General features: G+C 37.3%; 2 protein-coding genes across 3 annotated transcripts in view; both read left to right on the forward strand.

Moving 5' to 3' along the window:
* Window positions 1-4,213, forward strand: LOC124153538 (DNA-directed RNA polymerases I, II, and III subunit RPABC4). The gene is made up of 3 exons (XM_046526766.1): window positions 1-230; window positions 303-395; window positions 3,944-4,213. Exons 1-3 carry the CDS (start codon window positions 173-175, stop codon window positions 3,964-3,966), a joined length of 174 nt encoding a protein of 57 aa, XP_046382722.1. The 5' UTR covers window positions 1-172; the 3' UTR covers window positions 3,967-4,213.
* An 11,722-nt stretch (window positions 4,214-15,935) lies between these two features.
* The window catches only part of LOC124153539 (protein MLP1 homolog), an 80,147-nt gene continuing 75,539 nt past the window's right edge, over window positions 15,936-20,543 (forward strand). Inside the window, exon 1 of one of the 2 annotated variants that reach the window (XM_046526768.1) lies at window positions 15,936-16,193. The gene's annotated coding sequence lies outside the window, so the exon portion shown is untranslated. The remainder of the gene's footprint in view (window positions 16,194-20,543) is intronic. The other variant, XM_046526770.1, reaches the window with a different exon arrangement.

Below are 20,543 nucleotides of genomic sequence, written 5' to 3' on the forward strand. Positions count from 1 at the left end.
TTCAGAACAAACGAACATCGTATTCCGGCGTTTAACTGCACATTTGCTCCGTGCGAGAAATCTGGTGGTAGTTATTTTACATTAAGATTTTATTATCAAACTGTCTAATTGGAAATAAAATTTCATTTTGAGTTGAAATCACGAAAAGGCTATATATATAAACGTTCGAGCCATGGAATCCACCAAAGAGCAAACTCAACCTAAAACACCAATGGTTTACATCTGTGGTGGTGAGTACATTAGGGACTTAGTGTAATCGATTTCAATAGTATCACTCTTAACTACACTGCAATTATTTGCAGAGTGCCACCACGAGAATGAAATACGGCCTCGTGATCCTGTTCGTTGCCGAGAATGTGGATATCGTATTATGTATAAGAAGCGAACCAAGAGATGTATCCTTTCCATTCATATTATCTAGCTATGTGCTAAAGTGTGTTTATTTTGATATGGGATATTTATGTCTATATTAATCATCTTTATCGATGTCGAACATTTTCTGTTGGCCTATTTCGGATAGCGATGATCGAAAATTCCTTATGTAGACTAAAAACTTAACATCTTTGCTTAATGAGGTGAGTGCACTAGCTAAAATATTTCATCTGAAATTATCAAACTATTGCTCTCAGTAGAATCGGAATGAATCACTTATTCCACTACATTTTTTCTATTCATTTCTATTTATTAATATCTTCCCTCTAAAGTTCAGTATTTGATGTTGTGTTCAGTTCAGATATCAAGGAATATAATGGTGATGTATACCTCATATATATTGTGGACCAATACTGAACTTCAACAATGAAAGCTTCCACAGGAAAAGAAAATTAGCTTTTTAATATGTCTCATGTCATCCAATCCCAGAGATGCCATTGTTATGCTCTCAATATCTAAACCTGCCACATTCCAATTTCTGGGACTATAACCCTGCTTAGGGTGCCTCTTAAATACGAAACTTAATGTTGGATTTGAGGTTTCTGCTATGGCCAGTTGGCTGTTCCGTGCTACTTTTGGAATTGCTGTAGTTGTTATTCAGAAAACCTTTATTTTCCCCCGCTGAAGACATCTCCAGGTCGAAGGTAAATACCCAGCATTCTCACTGATATTTATGCTTGAGCTGGCTGACTGATGGGTATTGCCTTTTTTGTTTCCACCATTCATCTTCAAGGCATTATTACATGCCACCATAAGCTTTTAACTGTCATCTTTGTTGAAGTTACTTTATATTTTGTAACATTGATTGCCTCCTGAATTTGGCTAGGGAAGTATCTACTCTACCAGTTCTAAACCTTTCTCTGCAAAAAACATATGTAATGGTTGGTAGCAGACCAGGCAAGTTTGACCTGTACAATTTTGGATTCGGCTATCCCAAATGCTTATTGGAAAATGTGAAACTTAAATAATACTATTCATTATTTGAGAGATGAAAATTATTTTAACTGGAATTTGTTTGAAATGGGAGCATTCATACACCTGCAAACATGCACTTGTTAAATTTTAACCCACTTGGTCTCACAGATCAGAATTTGTTAAGTCATATTTTTATTCCAGATTGTCGTCACTTCATTAAGCCCTGAAGGAACAAGTGACTTTGTACGCAGTCACGCGCACGGGTGCAAAGTTAAATACACCAAAGGATGAAGTTCGCCATGAAAAAATATTTGACTTAGCCGGGATTCGAACCCGGATCTCCCGATTGCCGGTCAGGCGTGCTACCAGTTACACCACCAAGCCATCTTCTCAGAGCGAACTTCGGGATGGGTTTTACTGAACAAGATGTTGACGTCACAAGTCCACACTGTGGCACATGTGGCGAGGGTCGTGCTTACTAAGCCACTGTCGGGGAGAAAAACCCTTATTTTCCGCTGGTCTGCGGCGACGAATTTCAAAGCACTGAAGGAACAAGTGACTTTGTACGCAGTCACGCGCACGGGTGCAAAGTTAAATACACCAAAGGATGAAGTTCGCCATGAAAAAATATTTGACTTAGCCGGGCAATCGGGAGATCCGGGTTCGAATCCCGGCTAAGTCAAATATTTTTTCATGGCGAACTTCATCCTTTGGTGTATTTAACTTTGCACCCGTGCGCGTGACTGCGTACAAAGTCACTTGTTCCTTCAGTGCTTTGAAATTCGTCGCCGCAGACCAGCGGAAAATAAGGGTTTTTCTCCCCGACAGTGGCTTAGTAAGCACGACCCTCGCCACATGTGCCACAGTGTGGAGTTGTGACGTCAACATCTTGTTCGGTAAAACCCATCCCGAAGTTCGCTCTGAGAAGATGGCTTGGTGGTGTAACTGGTAGCACGCCTGACCGGCAATCGGGAGATCCGGGTTCGAATCCCGGCTAAGTCAAATATTTTTTCATGGCGAACTTCATCCTTTGGTGTATTTAACTTCATTAAGCTTTGATTTCTGTTATTGATAGGCTCACCAATCAACTATTTTACTTGAAAATCACTTTTGATAGTCAACATGTATTTCTGATCAGGACTTATCTAGATTGTAGAGTATGTACTGTGTATATGAAGAATAGTTCTCTGGCTAGTTGTAGAGCAATACATACATGTATTCATGGGAAAAGTTTAAGTTATTGCTTTGGTAGCTTCAAAGATTTACAGAGAAACATGTTTGTCTCAAATATTTGCTGAATGGACTTGCACTGTTATAGAATTCTTAGCTTTGATTAATCAAATACTTTATATGGATCTTTCGTAAAAAAATGTATGATTTGCGCTAAACCATGTAAAATATTATTGGTTATCACAAAAAATATTCTAATACATATAACCTAAACATGTTTAAAACTTGACCCTTGTAAACCTGGTATTCACTTGTGAAGGATTGTGAGAGTTGAGTGAGACTATTTTTTTCCTCACCCTGTTTGCGCACCCTGTGTTATTCGTCGAGATTCACAAGTGTTCAAAAAAATGAGGCTAGTTGCTCGGAGCTCAGGAATCACAAAATGTCCGAAAAGAAATGCACCAGGTAAAAATTTAGGTAGCATGTAGTTTTTCCCTGCTTACGTGAACAAGTGTAAATGTAAAATACTTGAACAAGGTTTTTTTTTAATGAAATTCTTGATCTGATTATTCTCAGTCTCACAGAATACCCCTTAGCTTTGCCACTCCTGGAATTAATCTTAAATTTTATATCTAGGCTTATGTTGACACCCTTTTTGAAAATGTTCCAAGTGAGGCCTGATTATTAGAACCCCAGTTTATTTATCCCTTGATGTTTAACCAGAATGTAGGGGAAGTAAATTTGTCATCTCTCATTAAGTGCTTCATCTTGATGGTTTGTGTAGGTAAGAGAAATTAGAAGTCACATTGCACCAAGCAACAGAAACCATGGACAGAAAAATACCAGTTTGGCGGTTCAAAGAGGTGCGCTAGGGCAAAACTGATTTGGAGAAGAAACAAGTGCAGCAATTTTTTTGCTAAAGTAAGCTGGCCGAATGGTTTTGAACGTAACTGAACTGGTGCACCAAGCCCTTGTCAGAAGCGCTCAAAAGAAAATACATACCAGGGTATTTTTGCTGATAATTGGTGTTGAGCTCTATAATTCAACTGTAAAGCCAAGTATGTATATCACAAGTAATTAATTAATAAAAAGTTAATTCACTTGCTTTGAACAAAACCAGTTTTATAATTACTTTTACATATACTCCCCCACCGAACACCATACACTAAAATGATTCTTTCCAAATGCTTGCGATTTAATTATTGAACATCTACTCGGAAATGAACTATTTCTATGTATTTCATGTAACTAATAATGCATTTCTATGATTTCAAAGGAATGACATTGGTATTCCAGTATGTGAATTTGGAGTTGCATACACCGTATGGTCCTTGCAATTAGTTTTCTTCCACTTGTTATGTATGAAGCCATTTTTTTACTATTTTATTGTATGTGTTAAATGAATTATTCCTTAACTTTTAAACAGTGGTTGTGTTTGATGCTCGATGATGGGAAGAGATTCTCGACAATCTGTGAAAAGTTAAGTACTGGTTCGCTTGGCATCATGTTCTGAGACTGTTGTTAGACATGTCCAAATGTGCTGTGCTTTGGCAGTAAACATGGAGAGAAACTTTGTGGATTGTGAATTTGTGTACAAAGAAGATAAGTGTGGTTTATTCCTCTTTCATTTGTCATAAAATATTCAAGTATAGTGACATGAGTGTTTTTTTTTAATAAATTGATTAATGTGATGAAATTGAGTGACTTAAATTTTTTTCATTGAAATCTGTTGTTTTTACATCTAGGGGTTAACCCCCATATGATGATTTTATTTTTAATAAAATGCTAGATTGGCTTGGAGTTTTGGAGTGAATTCACACTTAAGAAAATGTTAGATCGATGTACACATTGGGAAAGGAACTGAAAAATTATTTTACTTATGTTTGCAAGCTGTTTTAATTGAGGTAGTATTATGAAATGCTACTTTGTGTGTTGTCAATAGCCTATTGATATGTATCCCCTTGGCTGAAAGAGATAGTGGCTGTATGGATGGCTTAACTTTGCCTTCTGTCGAGGTGCAGGCAAATCGTGGGGTCTTTCTAGTTATAGAATTACTATTTTCTATTTATCACTTAAGGTTTTTTCCTCCTTTTTATTATCAAGGAATAATTTATATTTTTTTCTTCCAAAAAATCTGTAGAAAGTGTACTAATTTTTGTTTAACCAAAAAAGAATGTTTTAATATGGGTTCATCAAGAAGATTAAAATAAGCAGCAGACAAGGAGAGAACAACACCAAGCCAATGAGTTATTTTTAATTATTATATTTTGAATGGTGCATAAGGAAATGGAGTCGTTTCCTGTGGTTGAAATATGAACAGATTGCCCAAGCAATCCTAAGTATCAAGGAACAACTGTAGTCATGTGCAGAGCTATTGGCGGTCAAAACTTCACCTTACCTCGTGAGCTATTTGGGAATGAGATGAAAATTTACTTAACCTAAGTAGCCTTTGAAACCTAAGCCATCTTTTGGCCCTAAAAACTCATCTTTATTCACCAAGGTCCTGTATTGGCTCTGTATTTAATCTTCGCATTTACTTCAACAGGTGCTCTCCCTGGTGAAATGTAGGTCTCCATGTAAAATTTCTTTTTCAAAATCACTCCTATTCCAATCAGGTAAGTAGCCAGAAATTCACTCTGTGGAGGGCTTGCCAGCCTGGCCAGGAGGTCTGATTATGTTAGAAATCTTTTCCTTAAATTTTCAACTGTCAGTGCTTGATAATGCTGTCCTGGTTACCATTCCTGTCTCTTCTTCTCCATAAAACCCACCAGTTACCTCATTATGATGCTGTTAATTATCGCAACCCCAAAGAGAAGTTGAGGATATTGATGTGAATCAGGTAGGATAGAATGATAACTATTCTCACCCATGCATTTCATTTATCATTCAAATATGAAAGGAAAAACTGAATGTGGCAGACAGTCACCAACTTGAGAAAGGGGGGAAATGAAACCTCTTATGGAAATCTCCTCCCCCAACTATATGACTGATAACCTTGTGAATACTTGGACTGAGAATTGATTAATGGACTTTCGGCAGTCTGAGCCATTTCACAGAGCACAATGCTCTTTAGGATCCTACCATAGGTACCTATGATGGTAAAGCAAGCAGCAGATATCCACATTGTCACAGCATATATGCTACGGCTTTTTAAATATTAGGTTACTGTGTTATCTCATTATGCCGTGTTCGAGGAATGGAACTTTTAAGATACAGTGAAATGTCTAACTTTCAATCCCTCTGTTTCATGTTTTCTGTGAATTTCATAAAACTTTATCTGGTCCTTGTTAATGCCTCTCTTTCATTTTACACTCCTAAATTTTATTTTTTTTAGGTGGTCCATTCAAAAGAGAAGTATAAAGTGAATGTTCTCTGTTTTAAAGGGGCTATGTACACAATTGCTCTGTTGTCTTTTATATTTAGTGTAAGATTTTTATTATGCTTATTGAAGAATTGCATATTTTCATGGAACAGTTTTTCGAAGTAAAAAAATATTTACCTTACTCATTAACCATGCATATGCTAACCCTTTCTCATGAGAAGTGAATTTGGTTACTCACTTCCCACCCCTACACCATGGTGCCTATACACTTGCGATGTAAAGATCATTTGTGGATGAGAAATTTCCTACAAATCCCCTCTTCCTTCATTACTAGCTCTTTTGATGGAATAACAAGAAATCATGTTGATATTATATTTTGATTCAAAATTTTGCTTTTGTAGAACTTATCATGTAATAAATCATGCCTCTCGTAGTATATTCTTGCTGTTATTCGAATTAAACTATCCATTTTATTACTCTTATTTAGAATCAACTTAAATACAGTTTCATGAGCCCTTCCTAAACTTTCAGCAGCTCATTCTGTTCCATGAAACCCTCTCAGGCTTCCCTGCATTAAGCAAGTGGTCAACAACCTTGCATCATTTTAAAATGTATATACCACCCTGATTTCACTTCCAGAAAAATGATTTGATTAAATAGTCGTTTGACTTAATATTAGTTATTAGAAGAACTAAACAAAACAATTCAAGTGCATGTGGGGTCAATGAGTTATGTGTATGCAAAATCCATTGTTAAGAATCTTCCATCTGGTCCTGGACTTGTTCCTAGTTCGTATTTTTTTAAATATGAGTGATATGACCATTTTAAGGGTAATTTTTTTACTTATTTTTGCTATATGAAAGTATCTCTCTTATACCCTCTGAGTTATATATGGCTAATGTTTTATTGTGAAACTTTTGTGAGGGAAGTTTATAGTTTAAGGTGATGGGTATGTCATTTTAATTCACTCTACATATTTCATCTTTCCTCAGAAAGAAAAACGACCACTTTTTTGAGCTGCCTTAGCTTCAAAAAAATTATAGGTAGTTTTCCCAATAAATGAGGCCCAAGAATTACTCTTAGCCATTAGCATTGAGACACGCAATTGGACTGCAGTGTAGATTCTTTTTCATATTGAACAACACTGGGCAGAACATTGCTGGTTGCAGCGTCAACTTTCATCATCTATAACTTATCTAATATGAATTATATCATAGGCTGATGAAGGCTCTATATATCAAGAATAATTTAAATGACTTAATGACATACTTAGGTACTAATGAAATCATTGACTAAAACTTCAGTGGATGCAAAAATTTGTAACCTTTTGGTCCAGCCAGGGGCGTAGCCAGGAATTTCGTTCGCGGGGGTCCAAAACCAGGGGGGAAATTTTTTGAGAAACGGGGTACTAAGTATTGGGTTTTAAACTAATTTTAACACTTTTCATAGCCAAAAGAACTTCATTTGTTAAAGAAGTATTTTTTAAATTCATGATTTTTCAATATTTTGTTTTCTTTTATGAGGAAAAATGATTGAGTTTTTATATTTCAGGGGAGGTCCAGACCCCCTCCCCTCCCTGGCTACGCCACAGGGACCAGCATAGGAACAGAGTAAGCATTGCAACTGTCCCTGGAGCTGCCAACGTTTTATTATCATTATTTATCATCTCTATATTCAACTAAGAAAGTTTTTCAATGTTTTCTGTTTGAGAAATTATCAAGACTAAATTTTACTGAGTACTTTACATTATTGCTGTGAATTAATGGTATCACAATAGATTACAACTATATTTTACAATGGAACAAAGGAGGGAGTCATGGAGGACTCTGAACAATAACAAGCTCCATGGCATCAAGGACGTAATAGCAGCGTGGCCCTCCTCTTCCCGTAGCAATTAGAGAGAGGAGTTAGTACGAGGGTTGTACCAAAAGTAAGGTTCCCATATTTTTTACAAATACAAAACTATGTTTATTTATATTAATTTTCACATCGTTGAAAAGCTTATACTTTTGCCTATTTTCAATATAGTCTCCATTTTTTTCGACTCATTTTTAAAGACAGTGGTCCAGCTTTTTTATCCTTAAGTTGAAGAAGTCTCCCGCCAACCTGTTTAGGAAGTGTGCGACCTCTGCTCGGACTTCATCGTCGCTCTTGAAGCGTTTGCCACCTAAGAGTTTTGTTTCGGGGATATAATGAAACACCCACGCTTCATCTCCGGTGACGATGGAGACCAACAACTCCTCCCCCCCCCCCTAAAATTGTTGAAGAAATTTGCGAGCACAGTCAAGGCATTGCTGCATGTGTCCGTCAGTCAGCATACGGGGGACCCAGCAAGCACACATCTTGCAATAACCCATCGTTTCTGTTAAAATTCTTTCAATTGTGCCGTGGGAAGCTGCAGGAATGTGTTCAACAAGTTCACGGACAGTGACCCTCCGATCTTTGAGCAGCTCACTATTGATCTTCTGGACAATCCAAAACCGGCGGTCTTCCACTCCGTTCTTTATTGTGAACTTCCGTGCGACCCTCGGCAAAAGCCCTGCAACATTTGCGGACGAGCTGAAAGGACGTGCACTCTTCACCATAAAGTTCAGTCAGGTGCTGATGAATCTCCAATGGCGGTAACTTCCTTGCAAGGAAAAATTGGATTAGTGCTCGATCCTCACACTTGGCGGTAACGGGCATCATCACTTTCATTGTTGACGGTTGCTAAGCCAATAATGAGCGACACAGTGAATCGCTGGCTGGCAGACTCGAGAGTAGGGGAACCACTGCACACGGCAATGTTGTGGGATTTAGCGTTGCACCTTTGCTCAACATTGTAGCTCATTGGGAACCTTACTTTTGGTACAACCCTCGTACTCACACGGCTGAGGATAGGGCCCTTTGACCCATGCGTATCTCTTTACTGAAGAGAAAGAACATCCCCAATGTGATGATTGTAGGTGCCCGTTAAATATTAGACATATCCTGATAGATTGTGTTAAGTACCGCGACGCACGAAGACAGATTAATCTGGGGGAGACCTAGGAGCCCTTTTAGGAGACCACCCTACCAAATTATATTATACATTTCAGTTCCTCAAAGAAGTAAATATTTTTAATAAACGAAATTATGCTCACTCTTTGTACGAAGACACCATATGCAGTGGCTCTCTTTCTACATAAGTTTTGGAAATAAATGATACAGTAATGGTGCGAAATGACCTAGCCATCGATGCACCCTAAATTTAAATATTACTACTACTAAGTACTACCAGATTACAACTGATATGTAGAAAGAATAAGAAACAAATTAATGATTTATAATATGCATTGAAGAGATGCAATCACCCATAGAAGAGACCCTTGGATCAGGCTATTTATTGTGCATACGGACTGAATTGTACAAGCGACCGAAAACAAACCGACTTTTGCCTACCTCATATAGGCACTTCAAAGAAAAACATCAAATGACTTTACCACGTAGTTTCCTGGTAAATGATCATTACCTTTAGCAGTTATTTTGATGGATAATGTATAAAAGCACTTGACTCTATTGTGCTTAAAAAAAGAGCATTTTGGGCTGTAGGTTCTTGCAATTAATTCAGATTCTGCCAACGTTACCTAAGTAATCTCAGCTCTTGCAAGTAAAATTGCAACTGGAGCACTAAATCGCGAATTAAATTGCACTATCCTTGCGTTTAGGCAACCTGTGAGATTTTCCTGTATTTAGGCAACAAGAGTGACAGGAATCGTGGATGAAGTAGAATTGCATGCCAATGATAAATCAATGAAGGTAAGCAAGCTTTTAATGCTCCAAATTCTGTACAAAGTCAAGAATAGGGTGGTTTCCTGTTATTTTTTATTGCCTTAATCATAAGATTATTACTTCTGGAGTACATGCTTTTTTTCATGCATGAGTACATTTCATTCTTTTAGATTTTTAAATGACGATATCTATTTTTCGCGATTAAATGAAAAGTGAAAAATTTCAACCGCTCAAAAACGTGACGGCTAAGTATGAATGCTGGGAAAAGCCTGTGTGACGTCTGGCTGCTGTCATGGTAGGCCACCTGGGTGTGGGGCAATGAACGCTGCTACAATGCAGGCTGCTTGCTGCCGAGCATGGCAGTAGCATAGGGTATCCTGCTAGCGGGTAGCGCTTGGCTTAAATAAGGATTATTAATACCCTATCAAAATGAAGGAAACTTTCCGACCATTGGCAATTTTAATTGGTAATCATTAAGAAATGTTTCTCTGAGCTCTGTGCTTCATGTATGCATTGGTAATCTCAGACGATGTAAAACTCCTATCTACTCGTATAGAATCTAGGTCCCTGTGACGTCATGTGGAGTGGCATCGCATGGGTGCCAATCTGGCCTTTTTCAAATGAGGTTAAAATTGACCATTAACATTCGTCTAAACTGGGATTTCTAAAACCAAATTATTTGTATATTATGAATATGTACTTTAATGGTGGGTAACGAATCGCAATCAATGCCTTTCATTTTCTTTGATGAAGGAAACTACCCTATTTTTTTTAAATCTATTTTTTACTGGAATACTAGTGAGTGAAAATTCACTTCCTTTGCATTTGCAGAATGTAACAATACTACCGGAATTATTCTTATTATCTATATTATGGAAATTAGTTTGCTCCCCATTTCTCCACACTCCTGTTAAACATCTCATGCTGCTTTTGAATTGTCCCGTTATTTTTCATGATAAATGTGAAAAGGTTGACTTCCTGTTCAATGAATTGAGTTTCAAGTTTTCATTCCTTCAGGCAGCAATGCATATTTTTACTTTTTGTCTTGGGAAATATATCATTAAAAATAATTATAGTTATTTTTTACAATTGAATGCATGTATATATCATCTATATAAGTTGCACAATCAGCACTTGCAAAAAAATTACTCAGGTTACTTTTTTCATCTGTAACTTACTACTTATTTTAAAATTTTCTCTTGTATTTGAAAAATATTAGAATTTAATTTTTATTTCAATGAACTCTTTCATTTCTAATAGGGCCAGAATGTTAAAATATTTTCACCTTCATCATGTTTCATTCATTTATATTCCAGATGATTTTGGAGGCCTTTTTGCTGTGTTCATTTCCAAAAGTGACCATGTAGTTCATTTTATGTCTGAACAAATTTTACTCGATTGTATAAGGAACTTCTTATTGAAGTTCATCTCAGGTGAAGGCATGCTAGTTATTGACAAGGATTAGGAGAATGTTGTAATCTTTGTGACATTGGTAATAGTGTTATGGAAATGCTAGCCTCCAACTCCATCAGCTAGTCTTTCATCAATCAAGGTAAATTGAAAAATATGGAATTATGGCTTTTGATTTTCTGTACTTAATTAAATTGAACTAATTTTCATTATGATGTTTAAATTGAATAGTTCAGGCCAGGCTAAGTGTAAAATTTCATTTTTTCTCTACTCAGGAGAACCCTCTAAAAACATGCAGAAGAATCATTTGAATTGACCCTTTTATCTTAGACTACCCTGCAGGATTTCCTGAGCTCTTGATCATGGACAACAGAAGGTGAGTTTCTAATGCGATTTTTCTGTGTGGTCAGTTCTTCATTCTATTGTATTTTTTAAAATTGATTGATGATCTTGTAAAATATGATTTGCTTGCTTGTTTTTTTTTAGATTTTTTTGTATTTGCCGAGAAATTGCAGATTTTTTTTTGTTTGTGCTTAATGATAAAAATTTTAAAGGCATAAATGTTTCACAGAAGGAATTGAGAATATTGAGCCATAAATTTAGCACTGTGAAATGCATGAAAAGGAATCAGCAGTAACTCCCATTGAATACAATTATCCATTCACATTTTAAAAATGATTTGCTTAATTACATGCTGCTTATATTTATTGAACTCAAATATCTTGCAAAAGACATGCATGGGAAATTTATGATCTGTGTGCTTAGTTCTTCTGCTATCAGGATTATTTTGAAATTCCTTTTTAAATACATTTTTCATTAGTAATTAATTATTATCTTATTTTATACTTAAAATTTTCACAATCCATAATATAGTCAAGCCTAAAGTATATATTTTCATTAAGTTGATTGGGAGTCTAGCAAAATATCAGTCTGATTTGGATATGGTGGAAGTTTAATATTGTCATCTTCCCTGGACCACTCTGATTCTCAGTGGTGCTGACTCCATGGGGCCTGAGGGGGCCCGAGCCCCCCCAAAAATTCGTTATACAGATGTGAGGAAAAAATGTGTCAGGCTTGTCAATTTTCCCCAGAGTGTCCAGATATCAAGATTCGAGTGATCAGGGTTCTAATGTTGATCATTTGACTCTTCTAAAATGCTTAAAAAAACTTAAAATTCATTACTTACAAAATTTACCACCTGGGCAAGGTCCCCGGTTTGGGCCCCCCCAATATTTTTTGTAAGTCGGCACCCCTGCTGCTTGTTCATATTTACTAATTATAAAATTAAGGTCTTTCTCTGATTAATATTTTCAAAGTGGATGCCCTGGATTTAAAACTTAAGTGGCAATTTTATTTGTGCACCTCTTTTTTCAGCACTTGGTTCTGGGCCAAATAGGTATGTCTTAGGTCTCAGTCTTTCTTCAGATAATTGTGGGAACCTTAAATTTGCCTCTGAAGTAATTTTCTTCTACCACATCTTTAGAATCGTATTAGCATCATCCAAGAGGTATTTTGTTATCATTATATTCAAGATGACAGGTTTAGGTTTAAACAATTACCCGTGAGGAAAAGAAGACAGACTTAATCAAGTTGATTGTTTCTTCCTCAGAAATGATTATTAATGATAAATAGTCTCCTCACGTTGGTGATAGGGATTTAGCGAAAATTTTATACGACCCAATACATTCACAATTGTGGGAAACGTAAAAATGGTGTGTGATTAGTAGCTGCAGATTATTTTTAGGTCTTTCTAGATATGCCCGTAGTAATTGGCTCTACATATAATTCGACAGATACCTCATAGATGAAAGCAATTCAAAAGAACTTTATTTGCCCCCTAAGTTATGGCGTATAAGTAAATTATTGCAGTGGAACTGTTTCAAAAGAACAGCAAACCGTGAAGTGCTTGCCAGTACTTTTTTTCTGGCCAAGGGCAAAATTCCAAGGACTCTTTGATGAACAGCCCTTCAGAACTGTTTTTCTTGGATCTTTTCTGAATGTTTTCCGATTCCTAAGAGCATTCGTTTCTACCTTTAGTGTAAGTTGAATTGAATTCAGCTGTCTTTATTCTCGGATAAAGTTAAGTATGCACCCCTTTTTCCCTAATTTGGCTTCATTCTATATGACTGACAATATTGACTTATATGATTAACTCGCTGCATTGGCTTTCTTTTTCTTAGAAGATTCTGTTAAATTAATCTCTTAATTATACGACCATTCTCCGTGAAATAAAAGAAGATTGATTCGGGAATGGTTCGCGAAGCCTCAATGAAACTCAGCGTCGCGGTCCTCTCATTTGTTCACTTCGTATTTTAATTTTTTTGGTCCTGTCGCCGATGTTGAAAGAAATCTGGCACAAGCTATCCAGTCTCAGACCTTCGGAAACGTCGCGATTTTTTCCCTTAGGCCTCCCCTTCAAAACATCTCGGTGAGTCAATGTGCTAACAAAAGCGAGTGCTCGCAATAACCGTTTCAGGCTTGACTTTGTTGGGAGTTTCCAGCGTACAGAGTTTTAGAGCTCTTACAGCTGAAACATCACCCTTGCATCTTTATGAAGTCGAATGGAAAGGGGTTATCATAGTGTCATCCGTGTAGAATCGACATAGGAATTTCTCTCGCTTGCGTACTTGAGTGCCCGCTATAGGTTTCTCCTATTTATTTTTTAACTGTCATGACTGAATTTCATTTTAAGAAATATTTGGAGTCGAAAGTCATTGTTCAACCGTAACTCACCAGGGAATTGGCAAATTAGTATGTGTCAGCATCGCGTTTGGGGGAGTGCATGCGGTTTACGACACCCTTTATTTTCGTCGGAGGCCAGATTCTTGAGCCCTCCCCAACGTGCTTGCTGTTTAACTATTACTTATTCTCGTTTTTTAAGATAATGAAAAGAATTTTGTTTTACAATGTTCACGTTGACATGAGACAATAATAAAACCACTCTTTTCCTTTACTACGCTAATGACTGCTCGCGCGCTCGTAAAAAATGGAGCAGTCCCGGTCAAATGTAGCAACCGTATTTTCTGACATAACTTATGTACGTGCCTAAGCCTTATGTAATGTTAATCATAATGTAAGATAAAGAGACGATGAGCTTCATCTGTACAACTAGGCCTCGTAGTAAGTAAAAACTTTCCATCCGAGTGATTTTATGTTTTTATTACATCACGACCCGCATTTATTTTCTACCGTGAAGTTCATATTTTCCCTTTAACTCGCAGAAAAATAATCGGACCTCATTGCTTTTGGTCGATCCTTATTTTACATCAGACGCATGTAAAAAATCGTAATGACCGATGTTAAAATCGAATGAGATAAGATAGAAGAAGATAATTTTCGCTAATCGAGCAGTTATTAAAGTCATTAAAGAAAGTGGACGCCCATGGATCCAATCGATTTCAGGGAAATTGATTAAAAGTGAGGAAATAGGAAAAAGGATTTGTATTATTATATCATTTTATTATTTGTTTTTTAGGTTTAGCAAGATTAGAACGGCGTTCCTGGTGGACAGGTGGGGATGCTCTAGCGTTTTTATGCGACAGAGTTGTTGATTAAATTCGAGATGCGGCAGTCTATGTGATTATGGATCGAACGGAGACATGTCATCAACATGAGGACATGGACAAAAAAATAAAGGATTGATCTCGGACAGTGGCGTAGCCCCCCCCCCCCCCCCCCCCCCCCCCCGAAATATAAAAACACAATCATTTTCCTTCGTAAAAGAAAACAAAATATTGAAAAATCATAGATTAAAAAATATTTTTTTTAACAAAGTTGTGTTGTTTTGCGATTTTGAAAGTTTTGCGATTCTGAAAATTGTTAAAATTAGTTTAAAACCCATTACTTAGCACTCTGTTTTTCAAAAATCCCCCCCCCCCCCCCAAAAAAGAAATTCCTGGCTACGCCACTGATCTCGGACGAGAATGGCGAAGGGCGTATGATTGACACTGTATGAAGGAAGGAATTACGTTTGAAGACTTTTGTGAAATTCGGCGCTAAAAAGATTTTTTTTATGCGCTAACTCAAGACAGACGAGTGTGAGGTCCTCAGGAATTGTACGAGATATTCATCTATTAATCACGCAAAATCCTGAACGGAATATATCCCTCTTGTGCATTCAAGAAGTTGGCCTTGTCAGGAGCGGATTAAGGCTGTTGTTTTGGGCAGGGGGGCGGTTCATTACTTTCCGCGGCGCTTTGATGGCATACCTGTCAGCGATAATGAGTGTGAGGTCTGATGTGCGTTTACAAGGGGCTTTTTTATATTTATCAATATTTTTAAATATTGTTTATTTAGCTGGTGATTTAAACACTTATGAGGGAACCACCAAGGATAATGAATAATCTTCAAAATGTCGTGAAATTTAGGGATGGCTACCGCCCATAGGACACTTTTATTTCTTTCTCCGATGTATTTTTTATCTTACGCGGGGGAATTTCCTCGTAAGGAAGTTATTTTGTGTACGTGAATGTACTGAACTTGCGTAGCAATGTAGTGAGCCCTAAATTTTTACCTTATTTTAATTCACCTTTTATAGGTCGGTAACAATTTTTAAGTATTTATATGCAGAAAAGTTAATTTAGATTTTTCCATACTTTCTCAAAATGTGATATGTTTATCAGCAAACCTGCTGGCTTTCACATTGAACCTAATTATCAATTATTTCGCAAGCAAGAGTAGAGATGGCATACGGTTCAGTTCCGTTTTAATTAGGCACTCTCCCTGATATCAACGCGAGTAATAAACAGTCACCGGGTCTTTTTTTGCAAAATATAAATTTCTATGTCCCCCTTGTGTTCTCAGTCGCTCAACTTGTTTACGTGGACTCGCTTATGCAATAATTAAAGCAGCGCGCAGCCTTGAGTTTTGAATCCTTTCATGGAAGTAATTCTCTCGTTCGCCACCGGCTACGCCACTTGAAACATCAGAGCCACCCGTCGAATCGCACGTAAACTTAGTTTTCGAAAAGTATTACTGACAATGGCCATCGGAGTTGGAGTTCTGAAGTTTTGTGTCCTCGTATTCGCTCTTAACTCTTGTTAAGTGACTTGAGGATATCATTAGAGCAATATGTGATTGTCCTTAAAGCTGCAATTGTGTTATTTTAAATGATTGTTCACCTTTGGTGTGTAACCAGCCCTTGGTCTCTGCCCCTGATATAATCGACAGACCTTTTGCGGATTTCGTTGTGAAGGTAAGCTTCGAAGAATTAACTTGTATGAAGAAGACTTTGGAATGCTAAATAGTTTAGCTTTGCTCGTTTCTTGCATTTTGTTATTATTTTTGTTACGGGTAGATTCTCATGCCTGATTAAATTTGTAGGCTAATGGATATGTTTTCGCCTGCTGCGAGACAAAGGTTCCTGATTTGTGTCGAAGGACTTATTGTTTTTCCAAATATCGGAGTTCTCTTTTGGCGACCGCCCATTCCACGACGAATATCCCATGCCTCCCGTCTATTTATAAACTACCCGCGCGACGGAACCGGAGTTCACACGCACGCGCCCGTGTAGTAGGTAGCATTCGGGGACGGGAAAAAATTTTTTTTACCGCTGCCGTTTGGACAACATTGTGTTTTTAAAATTAGCTCCGGTTGGCTTTCGTGAATACTTATCGCCGGCAATCCGAAAAGGAACATTACTTTGTATTGAATAAATTAATACTTGATATTTCCATTGGTAAAACTTTTCCGACATGAATGTGGCCCTTGTGTTCAAGGGTTGCAATCGGTCGGTGAGAACGATGAATGTGTGGAAGATGTATTTATTTGTTGAACATAATGAGATTCTACCACGTATCGTCCGAATCAATTAGCATCGCTTTACGTGGGTATTTTCGCGTCTGGTCCGCCCGCTTTTGATGCAGGCATTGCGCCGGCGTATTCCGCGACAGGTATTCAATTTAACCGCAGTGGGTCACCGTACCATTTATCACGAGTTCACCGATTGAACCCCCCTGTATCGGATAGTTCATTACTCCCAAATCCGATTCTGCCTATTCCTTCCTCCCACCCCGTCCTAAGAGCTGGCCCCTAGCAGCTCCGCAAGGGAGGAAGGTGAGTTTATTCCTGGACCGGAACAACTGAGTGGCCTATATGCCAACATCCTCCTCTCCCCTCAGCCGGCGGCAATCCCCAACGCTCCTCCCCGCAGCCCCAATCTCTCCCTGCTTCCGATGTCGTGCTCCAATCATCTCTACGAGAACTCCGCGCGAATGTGAAATAAAAACGTACCGTGAGCTGCCTGTGATAAAGAATCCTCTGTGATCTCGCGATAACTTCAGAAATCAAAAGAGTTACAATATTTTTGTCAGCATAGGAGAGTTGAAAACCTATTACTTTTAGCGGGGCACATTGTTCTTTTGTACCTTTGCTTTGTAATATGTGGCCATTCAGGATTTAATTTGAATTTACGATACAGAACCCCTCAGCACGGTATGACCTCGCGGATTACTTCAGAAATCCTTAGGTTACATTGCTGTTGCCAGCGTAGAAGTGAATATACACCACTTTTTCAGGGAGTCATATTTTACTGTATTTTATGTGGCTCCTTATTAATTTTCTTCGTTGTTAAAATGGAGAATACTTCAGCGCGATATGATGTCGCCCATATTTCATAAATCAGAGGGTTATAATTTTTTTCCAGCGGAAGAAAGGTGAAAACTATGAGGGAGTACTTATAGCAGGAAGTCCAATAATTCTCCATTTGTAGGGCTCCTCTTTTTATTTGATGTTTTAATGGAAAACCACTCAACACGATGTTTCCTCGCTGATAATTTCATGACTAAGGTGTGGCAATATTTTTGACGGAAGAAGATGAATGAAAACCCAATATTTTTTACAAGAAATCTTATTTTAGTGTACCATGTTGGTTTTATTATCTTCATTTTACCACGTAAAGTATAATCTCACAATGGGATTACTTTTCAACCTTTCTGGTGAATGATGCACTTTTTTTTTGACGATTTTACGCCTTGTAGAAGTACAAGCAGTGTTGTAGCCATGAAACATCATCTGGCCGACATTTAAAAAACAGAACTGCCTAAAAATCCATTCCTTTAAAATTTATGGATTTTTTATTTTACCCTGCTCAGTGTCAGTATTTTCCGCCGAATCTTTCTAGTCATTGGTTTTCTCAAATATTCTGTGTCAAAATAAGGAATTTTATGTCAAAAAACTTTACTATCGAATTGCAATGGCTTCCATGTGACGTCGAAATGCAGAATACTCATATAAAAGCAGAGGGAACAAGCTCTTTATTTTATTTAAACCACGTTATGAACTTTTGAAATGAAATTCAACCAATTCAGGCGTGATGTAGTGGAAGTTCGACCAATTGAAATATAATGTAGTTGCTCTTTTCCTCAATAATATGGTTGCATAATAGTATTTCCACAACTTCATTGTGAAAAAGTTCAGTTACCTTTTCTTTCAATATGGTATGAACTTCCTCTAAACATTTTTTGGTAACTGTCAATGATACTACTTTCATTTTCGTGAAGCTGTTGGTACCTTCTCAATTCTTCGAAGGAAAAACTCTAATTTAATATTCGTCGTAAAATCTCGTTTTACTGGTCGATGAGATGTTGCGATAGCTGCGGATACCTCGTTTCGGTGGTGTTTTCTCGCGTAGAGTGATATAATCTCAATAAAAACAGTGTTCCTAAATTGCTTAAGACGACATAAAATTACGTCCAAGTTTGAAGGTGATATAGCACCTACCTTCCTATATTCATGAGGTCAATCAGATTTACGCTATTTTTTATTTTTTGCCTGAGCTATCAATGAAATGTCTGTGTCTGAAGTATTATAATTCTTTGGTTATTAACATTTTTCGAGGTTGTGTAACCCTTTATTCAGCATTTTTCACGTTAACCGACTTTTGCCTCTCATCTAGCCCATGCAATAGGATTCTGTCGTCATTCATTCTTATCTGAAAACCTAGGATTTTTCTTGCTGTTTATATTCTAGCGATATATACATTTAGAAGCATATGCAATTTTCCGCATTATTCAGTTGGTAGCGTAAAATTATTTTTTATGTGCATGTGCTTTCTTTATTCTTGCCGAAAATCATAACATATTTAAAGAAATAAATATGACCCATTTTTTTTAATTCACGGTGGCAATGATCAATGTACCGAGTGTATCGTTTCTGTGATTCATCCCCTACCTTCATTCATGAAATACGACTCTTGAGCAATCAGGTGCGGCAGTATGTTGCAATTATTGTTCATCTTGGACGGGAAAGCTATGGCGGTGTACGTAAATATCACCGAGAACTCGACTTCATAGGTGACAGTTGTTTTCACCCACACAGCTGTAAACTCTTATGGCTGAAGTCTCTCCAAGTCTATAGTTAAACTCTTGTGCGCCAAGATAGGTTTGACTGAATTCCACGTAGATTCCGTTCCTACCATCTCGTGTATTGTATGCTTGTGCATACGTTTTCCTAATCCTCTCAGCATTCGACCTAAATATTGTTCATTTCTCCTCGCTTTTGTGTTAAAATCATGTTTCTTTTATTAATCATGGTACGTAATTACCCTCTTATTGCTCACGGTGATTTTTCGTTCAATTATACTACATTTGTGCTCCAGTCAGGGACGAATGAATTAAGCATGAAAGTCATACGATTGAAAGTTATCAAGTTTGGTCCTTACTGGAAAGTTAATTAACCTAAACTTAAATTCATATTTGCTCCGCATTAATGTGACTTACATTCATCACTGGCTGTAGTGAAGTTTGAAATTCATTTAAAATAATTAACTTTCATTTTTCATAACCCCGCTGCATTTTAATGTCCGCGAGGATCTCGTGAGGTCGTAGTTTCCACGTGAACAGATATTGTTTAGAAAGACCGAGGATCATTAGCAAGTTTCTCTTCGAAGAATTTTCCTTGCACCGTGCCAAATAAATCCTAAAGTAGGGACTTTTATTTTTTTTCTTGCTTAACCCTTTCCGATCGCCTCGTTAACGCCTCGTAAGTGTTGCACAGCACTCCGTTCCTTGGAATTGTCGTGTAACTTCGTGTAAAAGAATAAACGGCTGTTGCAAATGAGCATTGCGAAATTTCATGGGCCGTAATGAAAGAGAATGTTCTGTAGAGTGATGCGAAACAGGAGGGAGCATATATCATAGGATGTTCGAAGGTCGGTATAGTACTTTTTTCCATCCAGATCCTATCTTCGGTCTCTGGTTACGCGTGGAAATGTAATTTAAATTGGCATTTCCTTCGTATTAATTAGAGAAAAAATTAGACTTTCACGACATAGCCTATTGTTCGGATTATCTTTTTCTGAGACAATAAGCGAGAACTCTAAGAAAAGAATCATCCTTTCACGTTTTTAGTGATGATTATAAAGCTTTATATGAGGGCGAAATTATGAAGAGATTTGGCAGAACCCTATTCCGTGAAATAGTACTTCGAACGTTTCCCAAAACATCCGGAAAACTATTGAAAGGGTCTATGCATTTGGTGCAATTTTTTCAGTCTAACCTTATACCTTCACTTCCGAGGAATGTATTTTTTACTACCATCATTTTAG

This window comes from Ischnura elegans, chromosome 2 (genome assembly GCF_921293095.1).
Source record: "Ischnura elegans chromosome 2, ioIscEleg1.1, whole genome shotgun sequence".
In the NCBI taxonomy this organism is placed as follows: Eukaryota; Metazoa; Arthropoda; class Insecta; order Odonata; family Coenagrionidae; genus Ischnura; species Ischnura elegans.

Coding starts and splice junctions, on each gene's coding strand:
- LOC124153538 (XM_046526766.1), top strand. CDS start 173: ATGGAATCCACCAAAGAGCAAACTCAACCTAAAACACCAATGGTTTAC. Junction 231..302: donor AATGGTTTACATCTGTGGTG/GTGAGTACATTA, acceptor AATTATTTGCAG/AGTGCCACCACGAGAATGAA. Junction 396..3,943: donor TAAGAAGCGAACCAAGAGAT/GTATCCTTTCCA, acceptor ACTTTTAAACAG/TGGTTGTGTTTGATGCTCGA.